The sequence below is a fragment of the Brachypodium distachyon genome, chromosome 1 (assembly GCF_000005505.3).
Source record: "Brachypodium distachyon strain Bd21 chromosome 1, Brachypodium_distachyon_v3.0, whole genome shotgun sequence".
Lineage (NCBI taxonomy): Eukaryota > Viridiplantae > Streptophyta > Magnoliopsida > Poales > Poaceae > Brachypodium > Brachypodium distachyon.
Genome location: NC_016131.3, coordinates 72,016,127 through 72,043,280, shown reverse-complemented (window position 1 = coordinate 72,043,280; position 27,154 = coordinate 72,016,127). Strand labels below are relative to the sequence as shown.

General features: G+C 47.2%; 5 protein-coding genes and 1 long non-coding RNA gene across 7 annotated transcripts; 3 read left to right on the top strand and 3 right to left on the bottom strand.

Annotated features, from left to right (window-relative positions):
- Positions 1-913: 913 nt before the first annotated feature.
- LOC100842897 (cell number regulator 13) lies at positions 914-5,407 on the top strand. 2 transcript variants are annotated; one of them, XM_014897014.2, is made up of 8 exons: positions 914-1,247; positions 1,375-2,016; positions 2,557-2,975; positions 3,283-3,377; positions 4,050-4,121; positions 4,424-4,530; positions 4,748-4,841; positions 5,112-5,407. In XM_014897014.2, exons 2-8 carry the CDS (start codon positions 1,618-1,620, stop codon positions 5,159-5,161), a joined length of 1,236 nt encoding a protein of 411 aa, XP_014752500.1. In that variant the 5' UTR covers positions 914-1,247; positions 1,375-1,617; the 3' UTR covers positions 5,162-5,407. The 2 variants fall into 2 exon arrangements, with proteins under 2 accessions (XP_014752500.1, XP_003558777.1); XM_003558729.4 differs by having other exon boundaries at positions 919-1,247; positions 3,280-3,377.
- Positions 5,408-6,986: 1,579 nt separating this feature from the next.
- Positions 6,987-12,515, bottom strand: LOC100830697 (ABC transporter G family member 22). Its single transcript, XM_003562012.4, has 10 exons — positions 11,976-12,515; positions 11,816-11,886; positions 11,465-11,691; positions 9,775-9,930; positions 9,491-9,674; positions 9,098-9,418; positions 8,717-9,004; positions 8,312-8,596; positions 7,742-7,849; positions 6,987-7,571 (listed from the first exon to the last, which is right to left on the bottom strand). The coding sequence occupies exons 1-10, from the start codon at positions 12,382-12,384 to the stop codon at positions 7,350-7,352; spliced, it is 2,271 nt and encodes a 756-aa protein (XP_003562060.1). The 5' UTR covers positions 12,385-12,515; the 3' UTR covers positions 6,987-7,349.
- A 2,268-nt stretch (positions 12,516-14,783) lies between these two features.
- Positions 14,784-15,759, bottom strand: LOC112269908. The gene is made up of 2 exons (XR_002962165.1): positions 15,642-15,759; positions 14,784-15,433 (listed from the first exon to the last, which is right to left on the bottom strand). It is a non-coding gene; the product is annotated as an uncharacterized LOC112269908 (long non-coding RNA).
- Positions 15,760-15,817: 58 nt separating this feature from the next.
- LOC100842591 (FH protein interacting protein FIP2) lies at positions 15,818-19,733 on the top strand. The gene is made up of 11 exons (XM_003558728.4): positions 15,818-16,052; positions 16,136-16,245; positions 16,322-16,456; positions 16,552-16,707; positions 16,865-16,948; positions 17,186-17,232; positions 17,408-17,481; positions 17,809-17,867; positions 18,303-18,362; positions 18,909-18,989; positions 19,225-19,733. The coding sequence occupies exons 1-11, from the start codon at positions 16,004-16,006 to the stop codon at positions 19,276-19,278; spliced, it is 909 nt and encodes a 302-aa protein (XP_003558776.1). The 5' UTR covers positions 15,818-16,003; the 3' UTR covers positions 19,279-19,733.
- A 224-nt stretch (positions 19,734-19,957) lies between these two features.
- On the bottom strand, positions 19,958-21,474 carry LOC100830389 (inactive protein RESTRICTED TEV MOVEMENT 2). Its single transcript, XM_003562011.4, has 2 exons — positions 20,886-21,474; positions 19,958-20,739 (listed from the first exon to the last, which is right to left on the bottom strand). The coding sequence occupies exons 1-2, from the start codon at positions 20,983-20,985 to the stop codon at positions 20,126-20,128; spliced, it is 714 nt and encodes a 237-aa protein (XP_003562059.1). The 5' UTR covers positions 20,986-21,474; the 3' UTR covers positions 19,958-20,125.
- Positions 21,475-22,399: 925 nt separating this feature from the next.
- LOC100830080 lies at positions 22,400-26,623 on the top strand. Its single transcript, XM_003562010.4, has 10 exons — positions 22,400-22,741; positions 23,471-23,705; positions 23,792-23,899; positions 23,987-24,156; positions 24,346-24,479; positions 24,600-24,774; positions 24,908-25,460; positions 25,589-25,701; positions 25,815-26,058; positions 26,178-26,623. Exons 1-10 carry the CDS (start codon positions 22,593-22,595, stop codon positions 26,409-26,411), a joined length of 2,115 nt encoding a protein of 704 aa, XP_003562058.2. The 5' UTR covers positions 22,400-22,592; the 3' UTR covers positions 26,412-26,623.
- Positions 26,624-27,154: the final 531 nt, after the last annotated feature.

The following is a 27,154-nucleotide window of genomic DNA, read 5'->3' as shown; positions in this document are numbered from 1 at the left end:
TGATGTAAAGCACAACGGAGGGAGAGCACGTAGTGAGCACATCAGGCGAGAAAGTATACTACATTATCGTCCAAAATGTATTTGTGCATTACCATGGTTTAATAACGAAACAAATTGTGGACGTCGGTAGATCTCTTTTTCTCTATTTAAGACTTGGAAAAAAAAAGCAGAGCATCCAGCAGGTAGGAAGCACGCCGGGCGGGAGTACGTATACCGCACTCCGGCCCAGAACGCGCATGGTTCGGCTGTTGGCAAACCACACGACGACGACAGCCGCGACCGCACCACCGTCCACCGCCACTACCCCAAGCTGGGAATGCGCACACACCCGGTGGTCGGGCTATTTACGCATTTCCGGACAAATTTTGCCAGTGCAGCTCGGGCGCGAGGTGCTATCCCCGTGGAGCAGCATTGCGGTATATTAAGCTCAAAATTTAACGAAATAAAAAATAAAGGGGCTCCACCAAACCAGACAACTATACCAACCACTTGCTCACGGGCGCTTTGGGTTTTGGCCGCCGACCCCTCTCCCCTGGCATGTGGCAGCCTTTCACTAAACTCGGGTCATTTTAAGTTCCGAAAAAGGAAAAAAAAAAACTCCGGCCTTCTTTAATTCGCTCACCAAATCTACCGTGCTAACTACACTCCACCGCCGCGAGCGTGAGGCCGGACTGACCCGGTATGTCAGTGGCACGGTAAGAAGACGCTCCAGTAAACCACCATCTCAGGCAGTGGATTTCAGCTAATCCAGCCTTGAACCAGTCGCTGGCAGTGGCAGACAGACTGACCCAGAGGCCAGAGGTGAACTGGCGCAGGAGTAAAGTCGCCAGCCAGACAGCCAGTAAACACGACCGTGGACTCCTTCTCTCTGACTGAGTGACTGCGAGTCTCTGAGACCGGAGGGCGGGACGGGACTGGAGGAAAACGAGCGAGCGAGTCCAAAACTCCAAATCCAGGAGTACCAGCACCGAAGCAAAGCAACGGAGACTCGCAGCAGAACGCCACGCCACGCTGCGCCATTTCCGCTCTCTCGCCCCCATCCTCTCCGGTCTCCACGCCTCCTCCCTCTCCGGTCTCCTCTCCCCACTTGCGGCAGGCAGGCGTTCCTGCCTGCGCCCCCACTCCAGTCTCCAGTGAAGTCCTTCCCCCTTCTTCTTCTCCCGATCGCGCGGCTCGAGAGAGATAACGTAGCAGCACATGTCTCGGGTTCCGCCGCCTGTTGCTTGCTGAGGCGGAGGAGGAGGGAGGTAATAAACAGGAAGCAATTCACGTTTTAATCAGCTTTTTTCCCGGGGTTTTGTTTGGCAGCATTTTACCGTTTCTGGTGGAAATTGTTCGGTGCGGCCGGAAATCTCATCTGTATCTTCCTCGCAGGGAAAGGGGAAGGGGGGGAATGCTACCGGTGTGATCTCGCAGATCTGCGCCGCCCCACAGTGTGTTCTCCGGGAAATCTCGAGCCGGAAGCGAGGTGTTCTTGCGAGGCGCAGGGCGATGGGTACAATCGGCTGGGTCTCTCTCACCTCTGCTCCCTGATTTGTTCTCTGCACCTCTTTTTTTTTCCTGCACAAGAAAATCGAGTGATTTTCTGTGGGGGGAGGAGGAACCGAGGAGACAGCAATGGCGTCGTTGGGGGACGTCGCCAACGTGGCGCAGGTGACGGGGCTGGACGCGGTGCGGATCATAGCCCTGATCGTCAAGGCGGCGTCCACGGCGCGGATGCACAAGCGCAACTGCCGCCGCTTCGCGCAGCACCTCAAGCTCATCGGCGGCCTGCTGGAGCAGCTCCGGGTGTCCGAGCTCAAGAAGTACCCCGAGACGCGCGAGCCGCTGGAGCAGCTCGAGGAGGCGCTCCGCAGGGGCTTCCTGCTCGTTCACTCCTGCCAGGACCGATCCTACCTCTACCTCCTCGCCATGGGCTGGAACATCGTCTACCGCTTCCGCACGGCGCAGAACGAGATCGACAACTACCTCCGCCTCGTCCCCCTCATCACGCTCGTCGACAATGCCCGCGTGCGGGTCGGTAATCAGCTCCGGAACCAAATTACTGCTCCGTACTTCTCTACATTGATTTGTTTACTTCTGTTGGTGTATAGTGTTAGACACCTAGATTGGATAGGCTTTAAGGGAGTGATGGTTTTTTATATTGATTCCATTCTGCTGGGATATGCTGGACTAGCGAAAAAGTGACGTGCATTATTCTTTGCTTCTAAAGTACCAGTATAGTATATAAGATCTCTGCCTTTTGGGATTTGGTGGAAGATGATTGAATTGGTGGTTTTCCTGGCTGCCCTGATGGGGGTGTCATGTTTCTGTTGATTCTGTAGGAAATTGGGTAGAAACATACAACTTTTTGGTGATCCATCATGTCCACTGTGCACCCACAAACTTGTCCGTTGCTACTAGAGGCCAAGCCATGAGCTGTTTGAGCTCCAACACCATATGCTCAATCATTAAAATTGTCACTTTGGATTAGTCCACCTTTTCCATCTTTTGTTGTTCCTCCCCATATCCTGTATGGCTTCATGGTCTATTCTGATAATCCTTTTTCTATGTCAGGAGCGAATTGAGTACATCGAAAGGGATCAATGTGAATATTCTCTTGATGAAGAAGACAAGGAGGTCCAAGATGCTTTGTTAAACCCTGACCCTAGCACAAATCATTCAATAGTGCTCAAGAAGACTCTGTCGTGTTCTTATCCAAATTTGCCGTTTAATGAAGCTCTTCGTAAGGAAAGTGAGAAGCTCCAGGTGGAGCTTCAAAGATCACAAAGCAACATGGATATGGGCCAGTGTGAGGTTATCCATCACCTGCTTGGAGTAACTAAAACTGTGGCAAGCTCTATCCCAGACGAAAGTACAAATGCAAAGGTTACCAAAAAAACTGATTCAAATAAAACAAAAGTTAGTGAAGACAGTGCACAATCATATGATTATGACTCTCCAAAGAAGCAAAAAGATGCCTGCGATGCACCACGGTCAGTAAATTTACCTGTATTATTATTTTGGTGCCTGTTCATTTATGATGTGGTTTGAAACAACATACAAGCAAGATACCTTCTGGGGGTCAGTTATTTGGGGCCATGAATTTGTGTTGGTTGTTTAATTTTTTTTAATCTGTTGTATGGTTCACCAAAATTGTGTGATCCAGTAGAAGAGAACTGGAATTATATCTACACATGTGAATTTTTTGGACTTGAAATGGCAATTATGTGACGCTCCACTAAAATGAACTTCCATACTATGCGCATTGATAGTTCTGATAGTTTTCATTCTATGCAGAAGTTCTTCACCTGTTCCGTACGGTCATGATCTGGTCTCGAGTACTAGTGATGAGTGGCATGCAGATTTACTTGGTTGCTGTTCAGAGCCATCATTGTGTATGTTTATTTACCTCCTTATCTTGCAATGGAAATTTAATCATTATGCTGTCCAGAGCCACTTGAACTGGTGGTCTTATAATTCCTCTCTGTAGTTTCCCTTTGCTCTTGTGTAGCCATCTATCTCTCTTTAACCTACACTTATTAAAACCACACTGTTTATGCTTGAGTTCATAGTTCAGAAATCTACATCGAGGCAATGGAATGCATCTGAAACTGAAATTAGCATAAATGGCTCTAGACCGTTACTATTCTTAATACCTGTGTGCTGGGATATGCCTGAATTATGTATGTCTATTTAACCCCTTATCTTGCGATGGAAATTTAATCATTATGCTCACTTGTATTTGCTCTGGTGGTTTTATAATTCCTCTGCAGTTGCCCTTTGCTCTTGTCTAGCCTATCTATCTCTCTTTAACCTGCTAAAAACCACACAGTTTCTGCTTGAGTTCTTAGTTCAGAAATCTACGTCAAGGCAATCGAATGCATCTTAAACTGAAAGGATAGCATAAATGGTTCTAGACTGTTACCATCCTTAATACCTGTGTGCTGGGATATGCCCTGAATTATCTAAAGTAATATGGGAGGGGCTATGCTTCAATGATTTCGAGTGATATGGTAATAATATTCTTACATATTTTTCTTGCCGTTTATCTGCTTGTGATCACACAGGTCTGAAGACATTCTTTTTTCCCTGCGGAACATTCTCAAGGATTGCATCAGTCGCCAAGAACAGGCCCATGTGTAAGATTATTCTCTGAAAATAGCCATCATGTCAAGTGCAGAGTTTATAATATCTTTGTGTTCTCTTCTAATTCCTTAATATCAAACATGCATTATTTCCTCTCGCCTTAAAACTTAATTGCCAACTGACAATTTCGCACATGACTAACAAATTCCAAGGACACCCAGCCTCTTTTTTTTTATCAGTTTGCCTTCTGCCAAATCTTCCATTTGCTGTGCATCTTATGATTCGAAATTTCCATACCTAATTATTCATGTAAAACTAAATCCCAATTTACACTGTTACTCTGTGTTGTTGTCAGCCTCGTCAGAAGCCTGCAATGATATTATGGCATACTCCCTGATATTGTCCTGTTGCTGTTACACTTGCTGTGTAAGGAGAAAGCTTCGTCAAAAACTAAACATTGCGGTAAATAATGCTCGTTTGTTCATTCATACACTACAATCTGAAGCCGAGCTATACCAGGGACTTACACACAATTCATCGATTGCCAAAACTAGACTATCTTGGGGAAAACATTTGGTTTGGGATTGGGATTATTATGGAACTAACTCAAAAAAAAAACATCTCTTTTCTCCACCTGCCGGAGTACCTGAAGTTCTGATTGTTTTTATGCTGCTGACAGGGAGGGTGCTGTGACGATTTCCTTTCACATGTGATGTGTTGTTGCTGTGCACTTGTTCAAGAATGGCGGGAAGTAGAGATTCGTGGTGCATATGGTGAGTTTCCTTTCTTCCATGCCCTTCAGAGAGCGATGGACCGTGTGATCTCTACGTCCTGAACATGTGATACGAACTAGGCGATACATCATTGCTCAAACCACACCCTTGGTAAAGAAGCAAGACAGAAAGTTGTACTTTATCTTAGGATATATAGGAACACTTCAAATTGCCTCCTTTATGCAAACTTTGTTCTGTTGGGTCTGATACCAGCATTGCTCCTGCTGATCTCGTAAAATGTTGATTCCGGGGTTGCCTCATTTCCTGCAGGAGAGAAGACTAAGGTAACCCCGCCGCCATGCCAATACATGGAACATTGAGCAGCAATGCGAGGCCTGGACTCCTGTAAAGTTTATTGACCTAAAATTGTCAGAAACCGTACTGCCATGGTAGTGATACAGCAGCGACATTACTGTATGTGTGTTGTATTTATTCGTGTTGGTACTATGTGTCTTAGCATGTCTCCTTTGTAAACAGTAACTAAAATCTTCAGTTGCAGGCCAGTTAGAGCCACAGAGTTAACAACATCGTCATTGTTTTCTATCAAGGAGCAGAATTTTTTCCCTTGTCTTTTTTTCTTACCCCTGATGACAGTAATAGAAAAAAAGAAGCTCCTTTTCCATATGGAAAATTGAATACAGTTCACAAGAAACAATTCAGTTACAGCAGAATCTGAACACTTGGTATTGATGGATCCACCATGATACATCTGCAGCATGACAGCCAAGATGATGAGCTGCCTACGCGGTGGAAGGCGTATGCCGCCGTTTTCGCTTCTTCTTTACCAAGCTCACCTGGAGGCTACATCCATCCAAAACCTGCCAATCATTCCTCGTGAGTAAGAATGGATCGATCGAACTTTCATCCCATACATCTAGAAAGTGGAAAATCAATAACTGACCAGTCCGTTGAGAGCAGCGAGAGCATCCGCCTGTTGTGAATGCTCCGTCGCCATGGTTACCAGGCGTCCAGGCCAATGCCGTGTGATGTCTTGGTCTTACCTCCGCGCTGGATACTTTGCCGTGCTTGCTGAAGAAATATTGCAGCCGACCGTGAGGAGGCAGGTTGCGCACCAACACCTTGATGAAACAAGGCTGCTGCTGAGGGCTGTCAATTTGAATGTCGCTTGTTGGAGTAATTGGAGCCACCTCCTCCTGCTGCTGCTGCTTCCTCCATTTTGGAGCGTGCAGCAACCTCCCGCGGATTTCCTGATCGAGTAAAGCCAATACCATTCATTTTTGGTGGCCAATTACAGGAGAGGATTTTTGCAGTGTGATTAAATTGGATGCTGTTACCTGGATGGGGGAGATGGAGGGCTGGGGGACGAGCCAGGCGCACATGTCGTCGTGCCATCCTTGAGGAAGCCACTCGACCAACTCGTTCTTCCCGTCCACAAGGTTGTGCCTGAACACGCCGTGCTGCCGGTCTTGCGTCGAGCCGTCGTGGTCGTTCCGCGTACCAGGATCTTGCCGCCGTGGTACGCGGCGCTGAACTCGCCGTACTCGGAATCGAGGCTCTCCACGCGGCGTCGCCCGGGCGGAGGAGCGCCGCCGTGAACCTGCTCCCGAACGTGACGGTGGTGTACAGGAGCACGGTGCCGTCGCCGTAGACGGTGCCGCTTGGACTCTCCTTCCAGTAGCCGTCGGGGAAGGGCGGCACGAAGGTGACGGCTCCTGTAGTCCTGCGAGAGGGTCGTGGAGACCGCCGTCGGCGCTGGCAACCCAGCTCTGCCGGCGGGGTAATGGCGGCAGCGCGCGGTAGCTCGCCTTGGAGAAGACGCATCTGGACTTGAGTTCCTTGTCCGGCGCGAGAAGCCAGGGCAGGAACGAGGGCTGGGTCGTCGTTGGGTCGTGCGACTCGCGCCATGGCTTGCAGACGGCGTGGAAGCGGATGAAGTCGCCCGCGTCGTGCAGGCGGCCGGAGATTTCGCGGAGCAGATCCGACGGGAGATCCGTCGACCACGGCCGTCACGTACCCGCCTTCTGTTCCATATCAAGGGTCACAACACAACTTTGTATTGATACGAATATGTTTATTAGACACGTATTTGTATTTGGACAAAGTTGCGACATTTTATTTGATTGATTAATTGGCTCGTGTGCATGATTTTCATTCGCTGTTAAGTGTTTCTGACTCCTGACGACAGATGTATGCAATCTATTTTCGCTGTTACTGTCCAATACACTTGAAATTAGCATGCACTGTCAACACATATAGGACTGTTTTTGGCTCGCACTTGCTACTATTTCTTGCTCAACGTTCACATTAATCTGTCCCATGAGTTACCTAGCAACAACAGATAGCACATTGTTGGCGCTCTGAGCCTCTGACCTTAGCAGAAAGACGGAACAGTAACAAAAAAAGATCCATCTTTTCCATGGTGCAAATATATTAGAGCTCTCTACATGCAAAACAGACAGTAAGAACTAGGAGTGTCAATTCCTGCGTCCCTCCAGACTCCAGTTCACTCGTCTGAGGGACAGGTAGCTGCTAACAGCGCTTGACCTGCTAGCTGCTCGAAGACTTCACTCGTCTGAGGGACAGGTAGGCCAGCACCCGGTACCCGATGATCATCACAACCAGGGCTCCGACCTCTGTCTGGCCGTTGTCGAGAGGTACAGAGGTCATCAGGATGTCCGGCACGGGATCGTACTGCACCTTGAGCAGCAGCCTGTACGTGTGGTAGTTGAAGGACAGGTACCGGAGCCACGATATGAATGGTGGAACTCTCTGCAGATCAAAGGGGAAAAGAGGGCAACAAGTCAATACCACAAACCATGCGATCTCTCTTACAAGAGCATCGATATTTGTTTGTGCGTGAAGTAATAATTGCCCTTTCGAGAACAATAGTAAGTTAAGATGTGCATCATTTAGTACATGTGAACAGTCCTTGGTCTCACCTTTACAAAGAACCCTCCTGCTAGCATGAATGTCATGACTGTGACTGAAGCTAGAGTTGTTGCCTTCTTGATGTCCAAGAGGGTAGCACCAATTGCTAGTCCTAGTCCCTGCATGTGACGTCCTTCTTGAGTAATAAACTTCCAACCACTGTTGATATTCTTTTGACTACTGTGTAATATTACCATGTATATTTATGCTAGATTAGGCAACACATTTCCCTAACTAATAAGTAATACAGGTGATCAATGGTGAACTAGAGAACATCGTACCGAATTCCTACCAATTTCTTTAGCATATATCTATTCTTTTGAGAGAAATATCTCTAACTATCTCTAGCATAATCTTGATATTCTGTCTTATTCATCCGAAACGAAGTCTTTTTTTATGTCAAAACTAGGTCCCTCTTAACTAGTGCATGTGTAGTTACTACAAGTTTAAACAACAGACCTTTTAGAAAATTAAATATGTAGCCATTCCATTGCATATCTAGGTTTACTTATTTCAGAAACGGGAAAATATGAGATGGCATTGGGCATTGATTGTATGACTAAAGGCTTTGACTACCATACCTGAGCAGCAATGATGCTGAGAAAGACAGTCAACATGCTAAGAAAGAAATGTGTGGCACTTGCTTTGAGGCCTGCCATGAAGTAGACAATCACCATAAATATGACTGGGAGGAAAAGGTCTAGCGGCAGATCACTTGTCGTTCGGGCCAAGAAGTATGCACTGAGCTTGTACATGTCAGCAGCACGCTCCTTGTTCAACATTGCCCTCTCTTGAGGGAATGTGAAGATGGCAGTAAACACAGGAAAGAAACCCCAAAACACAGCTATGAAAAACAGTAAGCCTGCCTGCATAGACGAGATGGCAGTGTCTTATGATGGTAAGTATCATTAATTAGCTGAATTGAGCATTTGATTAACCAATTAAGTATTAGTTACATTTATCAAATAATTATTTGCGTCATATACCTGATCCTGTAGCCCTTTTGGTGTGGTGGGATCAGAGCGCCACCACAGCAAACCTAAGATAATCGATGTAGCTATGACCTGGGTGATCCTCATCCAGCTCAAATAATCATGCCGTCTTTCCTTGAGACCTCTACAGAAGAGGATGGAATATTGCTGCCACCAGCTTGTGCCCCACTCTCGCTTTGAAGATGTTATTATTGTCTTCATATCATCACTGATTGGGAGCGGTTCTAGAAGCTTCTTCTTCTCCTTATATGCCACTCGACTCTCATAGGCGTCAACAAGATACTGCATGAAAACAAAAACACGTTACTCATACAAATCTAAAACCAATCCTATACTCATAAGCATAACACCGGCAGATTGATTTCATGTCTTCACCTCATGAACATCTTGTGCTGATGGCCGGTAGTCAGTTTTGGAATTAGTATTCTGCAGATTTTGATTTTCCATGTGAACCTTGTCATCTAATTCAGAAGGAACAGAAATATCATTGGTGTTTCCATTGGCAAGATCCAATAGAAACTCTGCTGGGTTCATGGCTATAAGCGGGCTGCATCCGATGGACTGAAAGTAGGGCATGGCTTCAGATGTCTTCCCAAAGTAGAGCAAACTTCCTTTCCCCAGGAGGATAAGTTTGTCAAACTTATGAAAAAGCCTGCTGGATGGTTGATGAATGGTGGTCATCACCGTCTTCCCAGTCTGCAGGAAGTCGACAGAATTAAAGTCGAACTGAACTGATTGACAGCTAATGTGTAATTACTTCCATATTACCTCAGCTATGTCATGTAGAAGTTGAACTATCCTAAGAGCAGTAGTGGAATCCAATCCAGATGTCGGCTCATCAAGAAAAAGCAAAGATGGGTTGATAATAATCTCATTTCCAATGCAAACTCTTTTCCTTTCACCCCCTGAAACCCCACGCACAAAAGATCCTCCAATCATAGTGTCCTGGCACCTTCAAACGTGCTCAGATGATTAGTTAAGCTACCTTAGTTGTATGAAAGAACAGGTGACATGCAACCATGCAATAAATCGAATAATATGCAATATACTACCTTTCGAGGCCAAGTTCATATATGATGTCCATTGCACGCTCTCTCTTCTGTTGCCTTGTCATTGTTCTTGGGAGACGCAGTAATGCTGCGTAAGTCAATGTCTCCTTCACGGTCAGATGAGTAAAGAGAACATCATCTTGAGTCACAAACCCTATCCTGCAAGCCAATCATGTATCGACTATAAGGAAAGCGGCAATCGCAATACGGCATCACCAAGGCATCACAACTGGGCAGACATTGAAGCCTACTTCTTAGCTTCATTTGTCCGATTCCTCTAACAAAGAATGACAACAAGCAAGATAGGTGCAGACCTGCAGTGGGTTTCAGACTTTCAGTCAGCAACTAGAAGGCAGGACAGGAGGACTATACAGCTCAGGAATTTTGTCAAACATGTTGCAGGCAGCCGGGTTTGGTTAGTAAGCAGCGTGCGACAAATATTAGCACGTACCCCCTATGTTCCGTAATTCTTGTCTCAACTTTGCCTAAAAATGGATGTATCTATTCCTAAAAAACGTCTAGATACATGTAATATTTCGACAAGAATTATGGGACGGAGGGAGTACTCCATACAGTAGTTCGTACTTGATCCTTGGATCAGTAAACCGCAATCCGAGACCGCTAGCCCACTGGTTGTAGACACTTGTGACTTGTGGTGATGGGTTGGCGGACTGGGTTGGTGGTGGTGGCAACCGGAGTCCGGAGGGTTATGACACGCCGGCAGAGACATGAAGAGACGACGGTCTGGTGCATGAGGAGCGGCCGGGAACGAGACGTGGAGTTGCCAGACGAAGTAAAAATGCCTATAAAGTCGCCGGAGTTTGAGAAGGCGACAAGGGAAGAAGAGCCGCCGGCTCGCCGAGAAGAGGTCAGAGGGGCGACCCCGCCATGGCCCAAACAAAACCAATTCTCGGGCCCCATGCACGTTGTCTATTACAAGGCCCAACTCACAGGCCCAATTGCTGTCTATGTACCTTCGTACTTTGCCCCCACTAATCCTCAGATTTTCTGTTCTCAAAAAGACAAACCCCTCAAACTTCTTGTTCGAAAACATAGTTGCCTCAGATTTTCTTAAATCCAACTCATATTTCGTACTCCAAATCGCTATATAAATTTAGCAGAACAGAAAGAAAGAAAAAAGCCACGAACTGACTACGTTTAAAACCAAAACTGACAAAACTGACAGGTCAAGTTTTCAGAGCCTCCATCTGGAAAGAAAAATAACATGGAAAAAGTCCGCAGTTAATGACAGCAGCAGCAAGGCTTTACTTTATCATCTTGCCGCCAAGCCAGGGAAGAAGGAAAAGACGGAGCCATGGAGACAATGAACAGGCAACCAGATTAGTACTATCCATCCGGTAGCAAGATAACCGTGAGCCATGCCTAGCTAAGCTAAGCCCTCCTTTATTAGCTGATCGACAGGCGCGGCCATGCATGGGCTACACCTGTAACAGCAAAGCAACACCTCATCCCATGCAGCGACGGATCGGTCGGCCAGTACTGACTTAACTTAGCGACAGCTACAGTTGAGCCACACGACACACGGCTTAATTAACGAATTTCTGGTCGCCGATAAATTAATTAAGTAAAGTAAACTTTATTACTCCTAAGTTAATCAATCGATCTGATGCAAGGGATGGGGCACACACATGCATGGTCCACGCTGATTTAGGTAGGTAGGCAGGTGAGTTACCTGCGCTTGAGGGACTTGCCGAAGGGCTCGTCGTTGTAGGAGACGCAGCCCTCGGCGGCGCCGGCGCCGGTGGGCCTGCCGCCGAGCATGCTGAGCAGCGTGGTCTTGCCGCTGCCGGAGGGCCCCATGAGCGCCAGCACCTCGCCGGGGCACGCCGACCCGGATATCCCGCCCAGTATCTCCCTCGGCGTCCCCTTCACCGCCACGCTGAACTTCACCTCCGCAAACTATGCATGCATATATACAAAAGTTACAAACAGTACCCCGGTCAGCGTTGCTCCATCTGCTCATGAATTATGATCATGCATGTAGGTAGTTGCTTCTTTAATTTGCTCTGTTCTGTACGCTCGCCTTGAGGTATATCGGCAAGGTCGGCTCCGTCATGAGCTTCTTGCGCCGCGTGCTGGCCTCGATGTCGATCGCTGCAAATTAAGAGCAGCAGCAGCAGTTAATTAGCTCGGTACTGTACGTGAATAATGGCAGATGCAGCGAGCTAGCTGTGGAAGCGTACCGTGCAGGTCGTCGTCGCTGAAGGGGGCGAGCTCTGAGGAGACGCTGTGGGCGGGAGGCGGGGTGAAGCCGGTGAAGGTGAAGGAGAAGCCGAGGCTGGCGCTGGAGGCGCGGCTGAGCGCGGCGCCGCTGCTCACCAGCTCCTCCACGTCAAACTTCAGCTGCGCGCTCCGGGACTTCCGGATGTGGCTCTGCCCGTGCCCGTGGCTGCTCCCCCCGGCGCCGGCTCCCCCAGAAGCCGACCGCTTGTTCCCGAAGCTGGACTTGCGCGAATGGGTCGCCGCCAGGTCGCCGCCCGGGCACGGCGACGCCGCCGATGCCGACGCTAGCTGGTCCGACTTGCTCCGCCCTATCCCTGTCGTGCTCCCCGCCGCGACGTCCATCATAGGCCGCTCCATTATCGAGTCCATCGATCTATTAACTTACGTAGCTAGTAACGTCGCCACCTCGCAACCAACCAACACAACACGCACGGGCGGGGCGCACGTACAGTTGTACTACTCACGACTGTAGCTCTTACACCAGCAGGGTCGGTCAGCTTGATATATACATGCGGCCGGAGACGCGCAGAGCTATAAGCGAGCGATGGATCGATCGGCTTGGGGCGGGAGGAAGGAGACGGCGACGTGCGGGGAACGGAGGGGCAGGGGCGCGCCAGCTAGCGGGATGTGAAAGCAGGGCCGGGCCGGCGCATTGATGGCGCGGGAAAGCGGGGGCGTGGCCGGACGCCCTCTTCCGGCTCCCACCACACGATGGGGCGACGTATCGCGCAGGGCACCCGCCGGAAAATCAATCCCGGTTCGCTTAGCTGGAAACATGCCGGCGCCCCGCGACAGGGATCGGCTCCATCAACCGCAAAGCTCCGAAGCCAATCCGTTCTGCTCCTCCGTTCCATAAAGACACGCCTCCGTTCCACGGTTTTGAAATAGATCTGGTTCAAAACCGCGTCAATCTTTACGGGACGGAGGAAGCAGCTCCATCTGTCTGTACCGATCCGTGCGAGTATAACGATTTCTTTCGCGCTGCATGCTTTTTGTACGTTGATCGGTCGGCTTGGTTTTGGTTTCACGTGGACGCACGCATGACGTTCCACGATCAGCCACGGTTCGGTTCAGTCGTAGGCTCGATCGTAGCACTGGTGATATGAGACGGACGTGCATGAACAGTCGCACGCACAGGTACAGCACGGCCGGCCCCGTTCTGCTTTCCGTAAATCACAGAGCTCAATTATTCATGTGAATGAATGGACACTCGCGCGGGTGTCTCGTACTAGTCTCGTCAGTGTCGTCGCGTTGCGTGCTGACGGGTCTCAAAGAATATCACGACGCACTGTTGCAGCAGCTTAGCGCGCGCGGGTCCCTGCCTCGCGGCCGTGCCAACTTGCCTCGACAAGATGTCCGACGGGGTCAACTAAAGTTGGGCGCGCGCGGGACCGCGGGTGCACGTACGGTTAATACGGCCGGTCCTTTCTCCCGTCAATGTGCGTTAGGTATACGTACGTACGTGCTCGCCGACTGAAATATTCCGAAAACGTCGTATTTTTTAAGCACTGGTGCTGCACAGATGGCTAACTTGGTATCTCTCTTATGCTAAGAGCAACTTCAATGCAAGGTGCTTAGGGAGGTGCTTGCACAAAATAAACCGGCTTTTGTCTAAGCACCGGTGCTTAATTAGGCACCTCTAGTATAGAAATAAGCACTGGTGCTTGAGAATAAACCGGTTTAATTTTGTAGCACTGCCTTAAGCACCTTACATTGGACACCCACCTACGCACCTAGCATTGTTGATGCTCTGATAGACCGCTTCACGACTTCGTTTGGTTCAGGGTTAAGGGTTTTAATTGGCAAAGCATCTACGTACATACTAAGTAGGATTAGTATAATCCTAAGTTATAGGGCTTAAATCAAGTTAACATGAATAACTTAAATTTTACCCAATGCAATGGTGTTTGTTAGGTTTAATCTTTTTATGCTGTCGGGGTTAAATCCTTAACCCATTTCTTAACCATAAACCAAACGAGGTATAGTTGTTTTATTTTAAAAATCTCAAATATAAACATCAAGATTGTGCCTTCTTATCAGAGGATGTATCCGGCAAAAACCTTCGATCAGTGAAAACTTTGAAAACTATCAGGTCTAACCGTTGAATCTCAAATAAACGAAACAAATAAAAGGTCACTTGAATGTATTTTTCCGAAACCCTCCTTAGACTTCTAATCACGAGGAGGTTTCATAAAACGCGTTAAGTGATTACAGGTTACAACTCATCTAATATGTTTATTTGAGATCTAGGTGTCGGGAGCGAAAGTTTTCAAGTTTTCACCGAGTAAAGATTTTCATCTGATATGTCGTCTACTTGTCAAGTGCATCTACAAAATCATTTACATGCATGTTCCTTTTCTTTATAAAAGGACAATATAGGGATTATTTGAAAAACAAATTAATACACAAGTATTATGAGATATTGATTACACCTGAAGGCAATTTTGGTACACAATGCACAATTCTAATTCTTTTGGAAAACTAATGTTCGAACTCGCACTTCTAGAGGATGCGGGGAGGAACAAATTTGTTGCACACCGCAATTGAGACTCCTAGAGCCAATCAAGTCTACGGTCATTAAAAGTCCTTATTAAGCATCCGCCCCCAACAGACTTGACATCATTGGCCTGTGTATATAGCCATATAGCCTGATCATCGATCTTACAATGAATAGAAAAAAAATCTGTGTTAGAAAACCAAGACTAGAGTCAAAGACCTAAGAAGATTGAAGAAGCATAAGAAATAGCTCCAAGTTGGTGCCCAAGAACTGCGAGAACCTATCCGGTGCATTCAATCTTGTGGTGCTTGTAGTACATCTGAACTTCAAAACATCCCTTACTAATCATTTGTTTTAAAAAATAATTGAGTATACTAACATTACATTTTTCCGCCCCTGCATTTTTATATGATTGCAATTAGATAAAGAGGTAATTGCATCACTAACCCAACCACTTGAGAGGTGGGAGCAGTTTAGTCCAACAAGTTATAAAATGAGCAAAACTAGTAAGTTGAGATTCAGGAGCATTTTAGTCCAATTAGTCAGAATTGGACACGTGGCAGTTAGATGGCCCGTAGGCTGTGGAAATTTTACAAAAAAAGCCCCCCCCCCGATAGGAGCAATTTGTACACGGTGGCCGATGAGGCCATTGGAGGCGAATTAGAGCTTCCGGAGGCTGGAAAGCGCGACGGGAAGGGCGCCGGTGAAGGAGTTGGCAGCAAGGGAGAGCTCCTGGAGTATGGCGGAGCAGGAGGACGAGGAAGGGAGCGCGCCGGTGAGGTGGTTGGCGGAGAGGTCGAGCACGCGAAGCGCGAGCGGCCGGCTGCGAGCCTCTTTCCTCTACTGGATCCACCGCACCGGCCTGCTTCGCTCAGGAGTTGGCCAGCGTCGTCCACCTTGTCGGCGCTGCCTTCTCTGGACCTGCTGGCCACGTCTCAGGAGGTGAGTGAGATGCGCAATAACTGCAGGGTTTTTTTTAAAAAAAAACAGCACACGTGTCAACGCTTGATTGGTTTGGACCTCTGAACAATCCGAATCTCAAACTAATAGGATTAGTTTTGCTCATTTTACAACTTGTTGGACTAAACTGCTCCCAACTCTCAAGTTGTTAGGTCAGTGGTGCAATTACCTCTTAGACAAACAAGGATGTTAGCTGTGTGCATCAGTGCATCCATAGATGGTTTCACTATTTGCGGGAAAAGAAAGAGTGAACCCATAATGATACGATAATTCTTCGAGTAACTGCCTCTTTGGCTAACAAGCCGTCGTGTGGGACACAGAGATTCAGGTAGACAGGAAGCGATGAGACAACGCTGTTGCTAGAGAGAGCCGCAGCAACTGCAAGTCGAGAATCATCTGGCACGCACGGGCTTCATACCTGAATCCAGAATTCCAGATCCCTCTCCCTTCTTCCTCACCAACCTCGTCGCACAAAACCCCCACAGCCCGCAACCTCAAGCGGCGAGGCCGGCAAGGCCAACAGCGGCGGCGATGGAGTCGCCGGATCCCTCCTCCTCCGCTCCTGTCCTCCTCAACATCGGTCGGTCCCCGCTCCCGTCCACCCCCTCTGCCTTCGCGGGCGCTAATTCGGGGCTTACTGTTGTGCTGTTGGCTGTGGCGCAGGTGGGAAGAAGTACGCGACCACCGCCGAGACGCTCACGCAGCGGGAGCCCGGCTCCATGCTCGCCGCCATGTTCAGCGGCAGGCACACGCTCCCGCGCCACCCCACCACGGTAACGACCCCTCCCTGGACAGTTCTCTAGTCTCTCGTCGCCTCGTGGGGCCTCAGCGGATGAGTGGTGGGTGCAGGGGGCGGTGTTCGTGGACAGGGACGGGAAGCATTTCAGGCATATCCTCAATTGGCTAAGGGACGGTGACATCCCTGTGCTGTCTGAGTCCGAGTACCAGCAGCTCCTGCGAGAGGCGGAGTACTACCAGTTGCTCGTAATAGGCTTCGAAACCCTCAAATCGTACCTTCGATTCATTGGGGTTCCAGCTCCCGATCAGCTGTGCTCACAAGATGATGGTTTGTTTCCTAGGGTTTGGCTGATTACATAACTGAGAAATTGTCTTGGAAAAAGGGTGACGGTACGTTGGAGACTGAATTGACACGCAAGGATGTGATCAAGTGCATCCAAGCCCAGAAAACCAGATTCCGTGGAGTGAATCTATCTGGCCTTGATCTATCTAAGCTTGTAAGGTTTTAGAGACTCGCTGCGTGTTGCTATCTATTGGCATTACACTTAGCCTATCTTTGCATATCATAAAATTGAACGAGGATTTTGCTCTTTTCGACAGTTTCTTTGTGTTTACTACTCGCACTATTATAAATGGATTTTTCATGCTTTACAGGACTTATCAGAGGTGGACTTCAGCTATGCATGCATTGAGAAGACCAATTTTTCCTCTGCTAATCTTCATAAAGCAAAGTTTAAGGTATATCACGTTATCACTCACCCCGAGAATCTGCATAATTGCATTGTCAGCCATCTTCTTCTGATGCAGCACCTCTGATAAGTCCACCTCTGTTTAAAGCATAGATCCTCGAAATCTGTTTAAAGCATTTCAACTCATTGTCACCATACCAGTTAAAAGGAACTGTCCAAGACATTCATGTAGGGACTATGAAATATTTCTATCTCTAATACCTTGCCCTGCATGTCCCTTTTGCAGCTGGTGGAAGCTGCTTGTTCTTCATTTGAACATGCAAATTTACACGAGTAAGATACACCATCAAACTCCTTGTGGTCGTAGATAGGCTCCAATATGATGTTTCCTTACCTTACATTTTGTATGGGTGCTTATGTAATTGGTTAAATATCCATTTCCCCCTTTTTATGTCAATATTATCTCGTAGATGCTGATTGTAATTGCTCATTTTTTAAATAATAACAGGTGTGAGCTTACTGGAGCAAATCTTAAAGAAGCTGTCCTAGATAGAGCGAACGTTCAAAGTGCAAACCTACAAGGTATGCAATGCCCCCACCCCACTCCCCCCATCACGTTTACCTTGATCACAGGTTGTTTTGTATTTCTATTTATAGTTATACGGCCATGGTATTGCTAAACAATCTCAAGCTTATCCTGCTTCTACATTTCCTTGCTGTTTTGACAAGTGTATCACATCATCACTAGAGTAAATCTTTGTCAACTTTACTACGTTATGCTATCATTTGCTATCTTTCCCATTTGGGGTGTGCAAGTCAATTCTATAATATGTTCGAAAAGATTCTTATAAGTCACCATGCTTCTCAAAACTAGCAGGAAGTGATTTATTTGCTGGGCTAATTTTACAGATGCATGCTTAACGGGCTGTAGTTTCATTGAAACAGATCTTCGGTCCGCCCATTTACAGGTTTGTGAATTGCTGTGAGTAGTTTTATTTCCTAACATTCCCTTTTTCCCAGTTGCTACTGAAAGTGTCTGCTAACATACTGGGTTGCTGTTCAGTGTTCAAGATACAAAACGAAAATCATAACGAGTAGCATAAAGCAAAGCACAATAGTTAGTTCTTTGTTATGCTACTAGTGGCACACAGATACCTATTTTCCATCCCTGGAATGCTTGTAGCATCCAAAATATGTAAGTAGAATTCAGCCCTTGCCCAAGTATTAACTGCCTACAGACTTGTGCCTATCTATTTGTCCACACAGGTCTATGTCATCCTTCCGTAGAGAGCCGACGTAGAAGCTTCCTAAGAAGCTATTTTAGTAATGAAAGAAACACTAAAATTTGGGTGTTGATTATTCATTTCCTTTATATCTTATTGCCAATTTCAATGACTTTTCAGAGTGCTAATCTTATGGGTGCTGATTTGAATGGAGCTAACCTTGAAGGGGCCAATCTCAAGGTAAAACAACCTTGTGATAAAAATGATATTTAAAAGAAAACCGCATGAGTCTTGTTGCTTATATTGTTGATATCTAGTGTGCCAAGATCCTGTTGTCAAACTATTTGAGGGAGTACTTCCCCGTTCACAACAAAGCTTGAATTTTAGTTTAATTGGATTTATTTCTTCCTTTTGTTTCAACTCTGAAGTTTGAAATATAGTTTTTGAAGCTTCCACTTGTGACTTGTATGCTATATTCGTGCCATGATTTTGACATATACATGCATCTGTTTATCAGGGTCTTCTTTAGTTCTTTGTAATAGTTCGTAGTAAGCACAATCCGAAGCTAAACTGTAGTAATTCATGGTAAACCGGGATGGCATTTAATACACGTTATCCTACAATCATGACTGTTTGTTAGTCATGTGCTTATTCTGTTTGCTGAAGCGTGCATAAATTGGAAAGACGGTAGCAACATCAACCCCTCTTGGCTGGTGTCTTACCTGACAATGGATTCGCATGCTTGTCCTCACAATATCATTCATTCCTAGCTGGTCTTGTTTGCAGGGGGCTAAGTTGACAGGTACAAACTTGCAAGGTGCAAATCTTCAGCGAGCCTACTTGAGAGAAGTTGATTTGCGTGAAACTGTATGTTGTCCTGTTTTCTAGTTTTCTCTTACCTGAATAGTAAATATTCACTTTCCATATGATTCAGACTATTTATCTAGTTCAACCATTTTGTGAATATGAAGTGTTAGCTTCCTAAATAGAATTACAAAGCCTGAAAGATTTCTCATGCTTCTGTTTACCTCACATGCCCTACCTGGCAAAATAGAAGTGTTAAGACTGTATATATGTTAACCAATATCTGCTTTCGTAACAGGATTTAACTGGGGCTAAGCTTGGAGGAGCAAATCTGCTTGGAACTATCAGATAATACACTGGGAGAAACTCATATCATGTATACTTTACAATTGAACTCGCACCTGCCATGTGCTTGTGTCTGCAGTTCTGGCCTTACTGGTGCAAACTCACAATGGAGAAGAACAGTACATCAGAAAAGAAAAAACTCAAATGACTCAAATGTATGCATCGACAGGTATTCAGGCATATGGTGCACCAAAAAAATTACATTCCGGGGTAAATAGTTTCTTGCTGCTGCCGATTATGGAGGATATATGGCTTTCATTGTTGATTGTTGTACACTGAATTGCTGTCACACCAAAACTTGATGAGGATGTAGCTAGTTGTTAGATATCAGAGCTGTAATATCATTGCACGAGTAATTGGTTTTTTTACACAATCCAAAATGCCCTGCAGATTGGGATGATGGGACGTTGTTGTGGATACCTGTATCTGGCTCGTTTAGAGTAAGCAATATCTTTGTTCATATGATGCATTTTCTTTGGCTTATCAGTTTTCTTTTATCTTAGGCCGTCGGCCGTGGATTTATTGTGTTGGCAGTGAGTTTATTACCTAATTGATTTAGCTGGAGGCTATGGTGTGTACTGTTTCTGGGAGGATAACAGAGTACTGGGTCACGGGCATGCCTTAACCTTGCCCATCGTTGTTTCTTTCAGGTAGTTGAACGCACAGAACAGTCACATTCCTAACCGTATTTCAAAGGCGACGTGATGTTTCTTCTTTTATAAGAACCTGTAGCACATTATGTATAAGCACCGAATGCGTGAAGCTTCAGTGCGGTATCATATTTACACATTGTTCAGGCGGGCAGATTCACCCCCCCGTATCGTCAGTTCTTCACCATTGCGAACGATAGATGATCAGTAGTCAGAGAGGCCAACAACGGCAGTGTCATCCGCCGGCGAAGGCTCAGCCGACGGACCCATCAACCTGTACCTAGCATACAAGCCAGCAACGCCAACCACGACCAGCGCCACGGCGAGGAGCAGTCTCCGGACCATCCCACTCCGGTCCCTGACGAAACCGTAGCCTGGACGACGCCGAGCGGCGGCCGCCTCTGCGATGCCTCCTTCGTCTCCGCTGGTCATGTGCTCGTCCTCTTCCCCAGGACGCATCCTCGCTGCCTCCTCCTCGTGTTGCTTCTTCTCTTCTGCCGCAGCGGCCGGTTGCGCCGGAGCAGCACCGTGAGCGGCTGCCGCGCTCTGGCCTTGGCCGGTGGTGGCGGCGTCTGCGGCAGCCATTGGATTTGGCATCTTTGGTTCCTCGACGGGGGAGAGCCTGGGCATGGTGATGTGGAGGACGCCGTCCTTCTCGAACCTGGCGCGGACGCCCGTGGGGTCGCAGCCCTCGGGGATGTGGAACTCCTTGCGGAACCGGCTCCACTTGCTGCTGCCTTGCTCCAGCTGCCGCTCGCCGCTGATCCGCAGCTTCCCGTAGTGGTCGATCTGCACCCGCAGGTGCTCCTTCTTGAACCCTGGTCACATCACACACACGCACAATTGAAGTATTGAACCACAGACGCATCCATTGCCCCGCCCGGCTTTGATAAGAACAGGTGAAAAAGGATAGGCAGAGAAGGAAACTCCTGGAGCAGAGGAATGCGTGGCGTGCTTTGCTTGCCTGGGAGGTTGATGACGAGGGTCTGCTTGTTGGTGTCCTGGACGACGTTGTGCGTCGGCTCGAAGTCGAGGTACGACCGTGCGGCGGCGGCGGTGGCCATGGATGACTGGCGACGGCGGCGGTTGTCTGAAGAATTCGGACGGGGAACTACACGACGGATCGAGCTGAGATGCTAGGTAGGCTGCTGCTAGCTGCTCTTGGTAAGTACGATGATGGATGAAGCTGATGGAATGAATCGATGGTGTTGTGTGCGTGTATATATGTATATGAACCGTGTCCGGGCGTGCGTGGGTTGGAGTGAAGCGCGGGAGGAGGGATTGCTTCGAGGAAAGGGGCACGCTTGCGAAGAAGATTAAAAGAGGCAAAGCCACGTAAACTCGCGAGCTAGCTTAGCTTTGGTTGCATGCGCTTCCCTCTCAGGCCGGCGTGGTCGCGTGGATGCCTTTCCTTGCCTTGACGAGTGTGTGCTCTTCGCCCCGCCAGGTTTTCTTCCGAGCACGTTGGCCACCGGCCGCCGGCAGGATCGGCCATGTATGTACGGTTCATGGTCTCCATCGTACGGCGTGCCACGATCCTCCTCTCGTGGCATCCGTTCGCTCTGAATTCATGAAGGCAACGGGACGGGTCTGGACGGATCGACCAGATACATATCCATATCCATATCCATCGTCAGACCAACTATCCATCCACGAAAATATCCGTGGATGCAAAACAATATCCACATCCATATTGTTTATTATCCATATCCGGGTATTCGGGTATCCATGAATTATCCATATCCATGCAATATACTCCCTCCGTTCAATATTAAGTGACTCAAATTTGTGGCGGACTCAGGATAAATTTTAAGGTGCGGCAGAGTTTACACGGCAAAAAATCATATCATAACTATGCGAAAGCTCATTGAACTACTAGATATATACTTATATTACTTCGTGTTCAACAAAAATAATAATAATCTAAAATAAGATATTACTGGTCAAAATATCTCAATAGATGGCACTTACGTGGATGACCGATCACCGATTTATAATCTATATTAATTAAAAGACCATATAAACTTACGAAGTACTCCCTCCGTTTCAAAATAAGTGACATGAATTTGTAGAAGTACTTTTATTGCAGTAACGAAAGATATATATATGAAATAGTGGATCCACATGTCAGTAATGTATTTATTTTAATAAATATCGGGTATCCATCACGTCCATAAGTGATGCCGCAAGATGGCGCCGACGTCCTCCTCTTGCGGCATCCGTTCACTCTGAATTGGCGTGCTTGCTTCTCTTGTCAGACATGAGACGCGATCAGCGACAGTTGCCGGGGCTGACACGAAAGTCAACCGATATCCAGACCATTGGGCTCAAAATGAAATTATTACGGGCTTTCAATCTTCTTCCTCTTGTGGGCCTGTCTATACGTACCTTCAGGTGGTAATCTCCCAGGCAGGAGGCGGCCCATCGAGAGAGTAACCAGAGTGATCGAGAGGGATGGGCAGGAAGAGAAATGGGAGGGAGACGTCGGCGGCGGGAGCGGGAGGTGGCGACGCGTGGAAGGGGAGCGAGGCCGCGGTGGCGCGCTGCATGTGCAGCATGCACGGCGACCCATACGCGCACGGGACAGGCCCACTCTCCCACGGGCCACGGCCACACCTAGCTACATTGCGCTGCCGCCGCCCGCGCACGCAGATCAATCGATTTAGCCACCATGGATACGGATGCGATTCGCGGCGGGGAGACCATGGCGGCGGCGGCGGAGGGTCATCGGGACAGCGGCGCGGGAGGGAAGCCGGCGGGAGGGGGCGGCCGGAAGCACCTCTCCTCCGTCGCCAACAACGTGCTCCAGCAATGCTCCCAGTGCGTGCGCTCCTCTCCGATCCTCCTGTAGTCCTGTATATTCGCGTTCGTTAATTAATGGCAAACAGCTCGCTGTTCGCTCTGCTCTTGAGCCGTTCTGTTGATGTCTCCTCGCTGTATTTATTTGAATCAATCAAGCAACCCTGCGTGTTTGCGTGGATCAAGGCCCTTGGCCAGATGAAGCGAGTTGTGGTGCAGGATAGTTCTGTCACGTAGTCACTTAGAAACACAATTTATTTTGACATGTTTTCCATTTCTTATCCGAAGCCTTGATTTCCTGTATACTAGAAGTGAGCCCGGAGCCCGCACGTTACTGCGGCGATTTTGTCCTATTTTTCCAATTGGGTGCAGGAAATTTTGTAGTGTATTAGTAGCAAGCCTGATTAGTAGTACTACAACGACAATAATTTAGGATCGGAGGGAGTACTATTTAGTTTTGAAGGAGTTTTTTGAATCACTGAGAATTTTATGAGCACAACAATCGATGATAACTCTAATTTCCTATTTAGTCAGTATAGTTGTTGCAGGATGATTTGGTCAGTACTTTTTATTTTGTGCATTCATATTCATCAGAGTGTCCGGTGGCAGGGAGATAAGTGTTGCTGTCTTGTATGCCTTGTTTGTGCATTCAACTTTAGTAATAGTGATTGAAGACTTGCTTCAATTGTTCCAGATAATAGTTACAGGTTTGAGATGAAATTGAGTAACTAACATGTCCATGGTATACAGGACTTTGGACAGAAGCGTGGATGATCTAGTCGCGGACTTCGAACTGGACCTGAAGACCGTTGCGGTGGATAACTATTCAAGAAGACTAGTTGAGTATTGCAGCCTTCAGGCTCTGCAATCTTTAACATCCCCTGATCTAGGAGATGCGATTCATGAGGGATCGCTTAGTCGGTTCACATTTGATATGATGCTAGCTTGGGAGACCCCCACTCCTTCGGATCAACAAGTTACCATGGTCAGTGATTCTAGACCTGTCTGTGACCAATTAATGATAATAGGTTGATACTATACATACGTGGTGCGTTAAATATTATATCACAGGAGAGCATAGCGAAAGAAAGAGAAGATAGGAAGGAGCCACTTGGAGCAAACGAAGCTGTGATGGGTGACGAGACATCACTGTTCTATTCAGATATAATGCCCCTTCTTGTAAGCGTGTCAAAGACATGACTGTCTATCAGTACACCGAGGTGCATGTATTTTTCTCTGAGGATTCATTGGTTGATAATACCGTAGGTGAACGAAGAACCGACTGTTGGAGAAGATGCATATGTTTGGTTTGGATCTGTTTTCCCTTTGGCTTGTGATGTTGTCAACGCCCGGTTCACTTTTGAAGCCCTCACAGCTACCACAGCTAACAGGCTCCACTATCCTGCTTATGACAAATTCCTGAGAGAAATGGATAAGTATGTCACAACCCCCAGTCAGACAAACTATTATGTCTTTATCAAACATGAGTAGATCCAACACTATGAACCGTTTGATTGGTGCCTCGGTGATTCTATTTCACAAAAATGTTATCTATTGGGTCCATGCAAAGAAGTAAGTTCACTGTTGGAGGTTGCAGCACTCAGACCTGCATTTGATTTTCATAGGTCCTTCAAGTTCTTGCAAAACTTGCCAGCTCCAACTGGAGTTGAACTTGCTGAAGATGAACTCATTTTGCACATCGAGGGTACAGCAGGAACTCAAAGGGTGGTGCGGCACATTGGAACCTCCAGTTGGCCAGGTTATCTATCTGGTCACTTGTTTATCCAACACTAATACAATATTTAATTTACTATGTACCATTTTGGCCTTCGTACATATTATGGAGTATCTGGTTGTAACTTTGTGACTGACTATACAGGCAGGCTGACCCTGACAAACAAGGCGCTGTATTTTGAGGCTTCTGGCAAAATTTCATATGGGCCAGCTTTCAAGGTCGAGCTTTCGAACACTGAAATGGATCAACAAGTTACACCTGCTTCGACAGGTCCTTTTGGCGCACCTTTGTTTGACAAAGCCATTGCATTCGAGTCACTGTGAGTTCTATCTTATCTTATCCTTTTGGCGCTAATAACATGGAGATCTTAAAGTGAACATTTGTTATTATTCACTCGACATTATAGTCTTGATTTGTTGGGTTAAAAAGAAACCGTTAATTCATCTGTGCAGACCAGAACCTCTGGTTTTGGAGTTTCCAGAGATGACCAGCTCAACAAGAAGGGATTTGTGGCTTACCATGATAAGAGAAGTAATCTTTCTCCACCGTTTCATATCGGTGTACAATATAGAATCCCCCATTCACAAATGGGAGGTACATTCAAGAATCACATTGGGAGTAATAAGGCTCCATGCTGCAAGAGAGATGCTAAGGATGTCACCTCCATCACCTTCTAGCTTCTTAATATTCTCACTATATGACGACCTTCCAAAAGGTGATTTTGTGCTCGAACAACTAGCGAACAATCTGAAAGAGACGTCGACCATAACTTCGTTCAGTGCATCCTATGTGTTCAAGGGTCTAGGCAAGTCCCAACCAATCGCGTTGAGTGCGGAGATGGCAAAAGAACACGACAGGGACTCAAGTAGCCATGAGAAACCCTCGTCTTCCCTCGGGAACACTATAGATCAAGTAAGAGATGAGGCCAGGGAAGTTACGGTTGCTAATGCTGCTATTGAAGGGATGAAGGAAGAAGGTGTCACTGATAGCCTTCTTGTATTAGTGGTATGGTTTTTTTAGAAAGATATTTGGTCTCCTATATCATCTCTTAAATTTCAGTTCCTGTTTCCTGTTCGACTTGTTGTACTAACTGAACCAGGCATTGCCTGAATATCTCTGGTCTTTCCATGTAGGGGTTGGTAAGCCCCATCAGCAAACTGGGTCCAGTGATCCAAGAGATAACCTCGTGGGATAGACCGCACGTCGCCGGCAGTGTCCTTGCTGTAACTTTGCTGATCATATACAAGTAATACTACAAACATCATTATCACTGCATGTCAATCTTGCTACCTGGTCAAAAAATTCAGTGGATTCAAGCTGGAAACAGAAATCATAATTTGCAACTCTTTTCTAATGCAGAGAGTGGGTCGGTTACGCGTTGGCTGCATGCCTGATGCTGGCGGTGGGCGCGATGGTCTGGGCCAGGCAGAGAAAGATTGGCGTCATATGCTCGGAGGTGATCATCGATACTTCGTCAGACAAGACAACGATGGAAAGCATAGTGGAAGCACAGCACAGCATGAAAAAGGTGCACGAGTACATCAAGACAGCAAACGTTGTGATCCTCAGGCTATGGTCCATTGTTCTGGCCAGGTCACCTAAGGTACCATCACCAACTATCTGACCATTTGATCATCCTATGGGCAAATGCAATTTCTCTGTCGGGGGTCCCTTACTGTCATTCACACCTGCTTTTTGACACTTGTCTTCTGTGTCTGGCAGCACACGGAGACGGTGATATGGATGCTGACCGGGCTCGCGGTCGCGCTGGCCGTGATCCCTCTGAAGTACGTCCTGATGGGTCTGACGGCGGGCTGCTTCTTGGCGAACACGAGGATCGTGAAGGCTGTGTCGAACCCGCGAGGCGGCCGGCGATGGAGGGAGTGGTGGGAGTCCATTCCCGCCGTCCCAGTTCATACGGTCGACAGTCACAAGGGCGAGCAACGAACCTCTTGATGAAACGAAGGCAGAGATGGAACTCCTTGGCCTCTTGTGGCTATATATATACGTATATACACGCTCGTAGCTTCGTTTATGGTTTTTACACTACCGTCGGTTTTCAACGGTGTAAACAGTTTGACTCTTGAACAGCTCGAAGCTGGAACATAGAAAGGCGGTACACTTTGTCAGTGTAGGAATATAAATAAATGTGTAACCAAGTTTCCAAACAGACTTGCACAATCCTGTTGGTGTCAGGATGCATTGCTAATTTGCTATCCAGATGGGAAGGGAATAGAAGAAAAAAGAAGATGATCCTTCGTTGGATTCCCGGGCTGTACACTGTGCAGATGCTGCAGAAGCTCGTTTGAAGGAGAGTACAAGGTTAGGAGACTTTAGGTTGGTACTCAATCGCCGTCAGCTGCAAGCCTGCAACGATTGGTTGGTTAATCAGGCGTCTGACGGCACGGGACACAGTACCACCAGGTACCGTCTGCAGACACTTTGACGTGCGTCTTGCATCGACAAAAATCGTGATCAGATTACGTACGAGCAGAGGCGATATTTCAGATCACATTAGATGACGATATTTATTGCTATTGATTAGATTTCCATGACGATATTTAATTTCAGAACGTAAGATGAGGGGTATATTTGGATAACAGATTAAGATTTAGATGGCGTTGTTTATTGCAGGACGTAAGATAAGGAGGGCATATTTGGATTTAAGATTAGATTTGGGTGACGATATTAATCGCAGG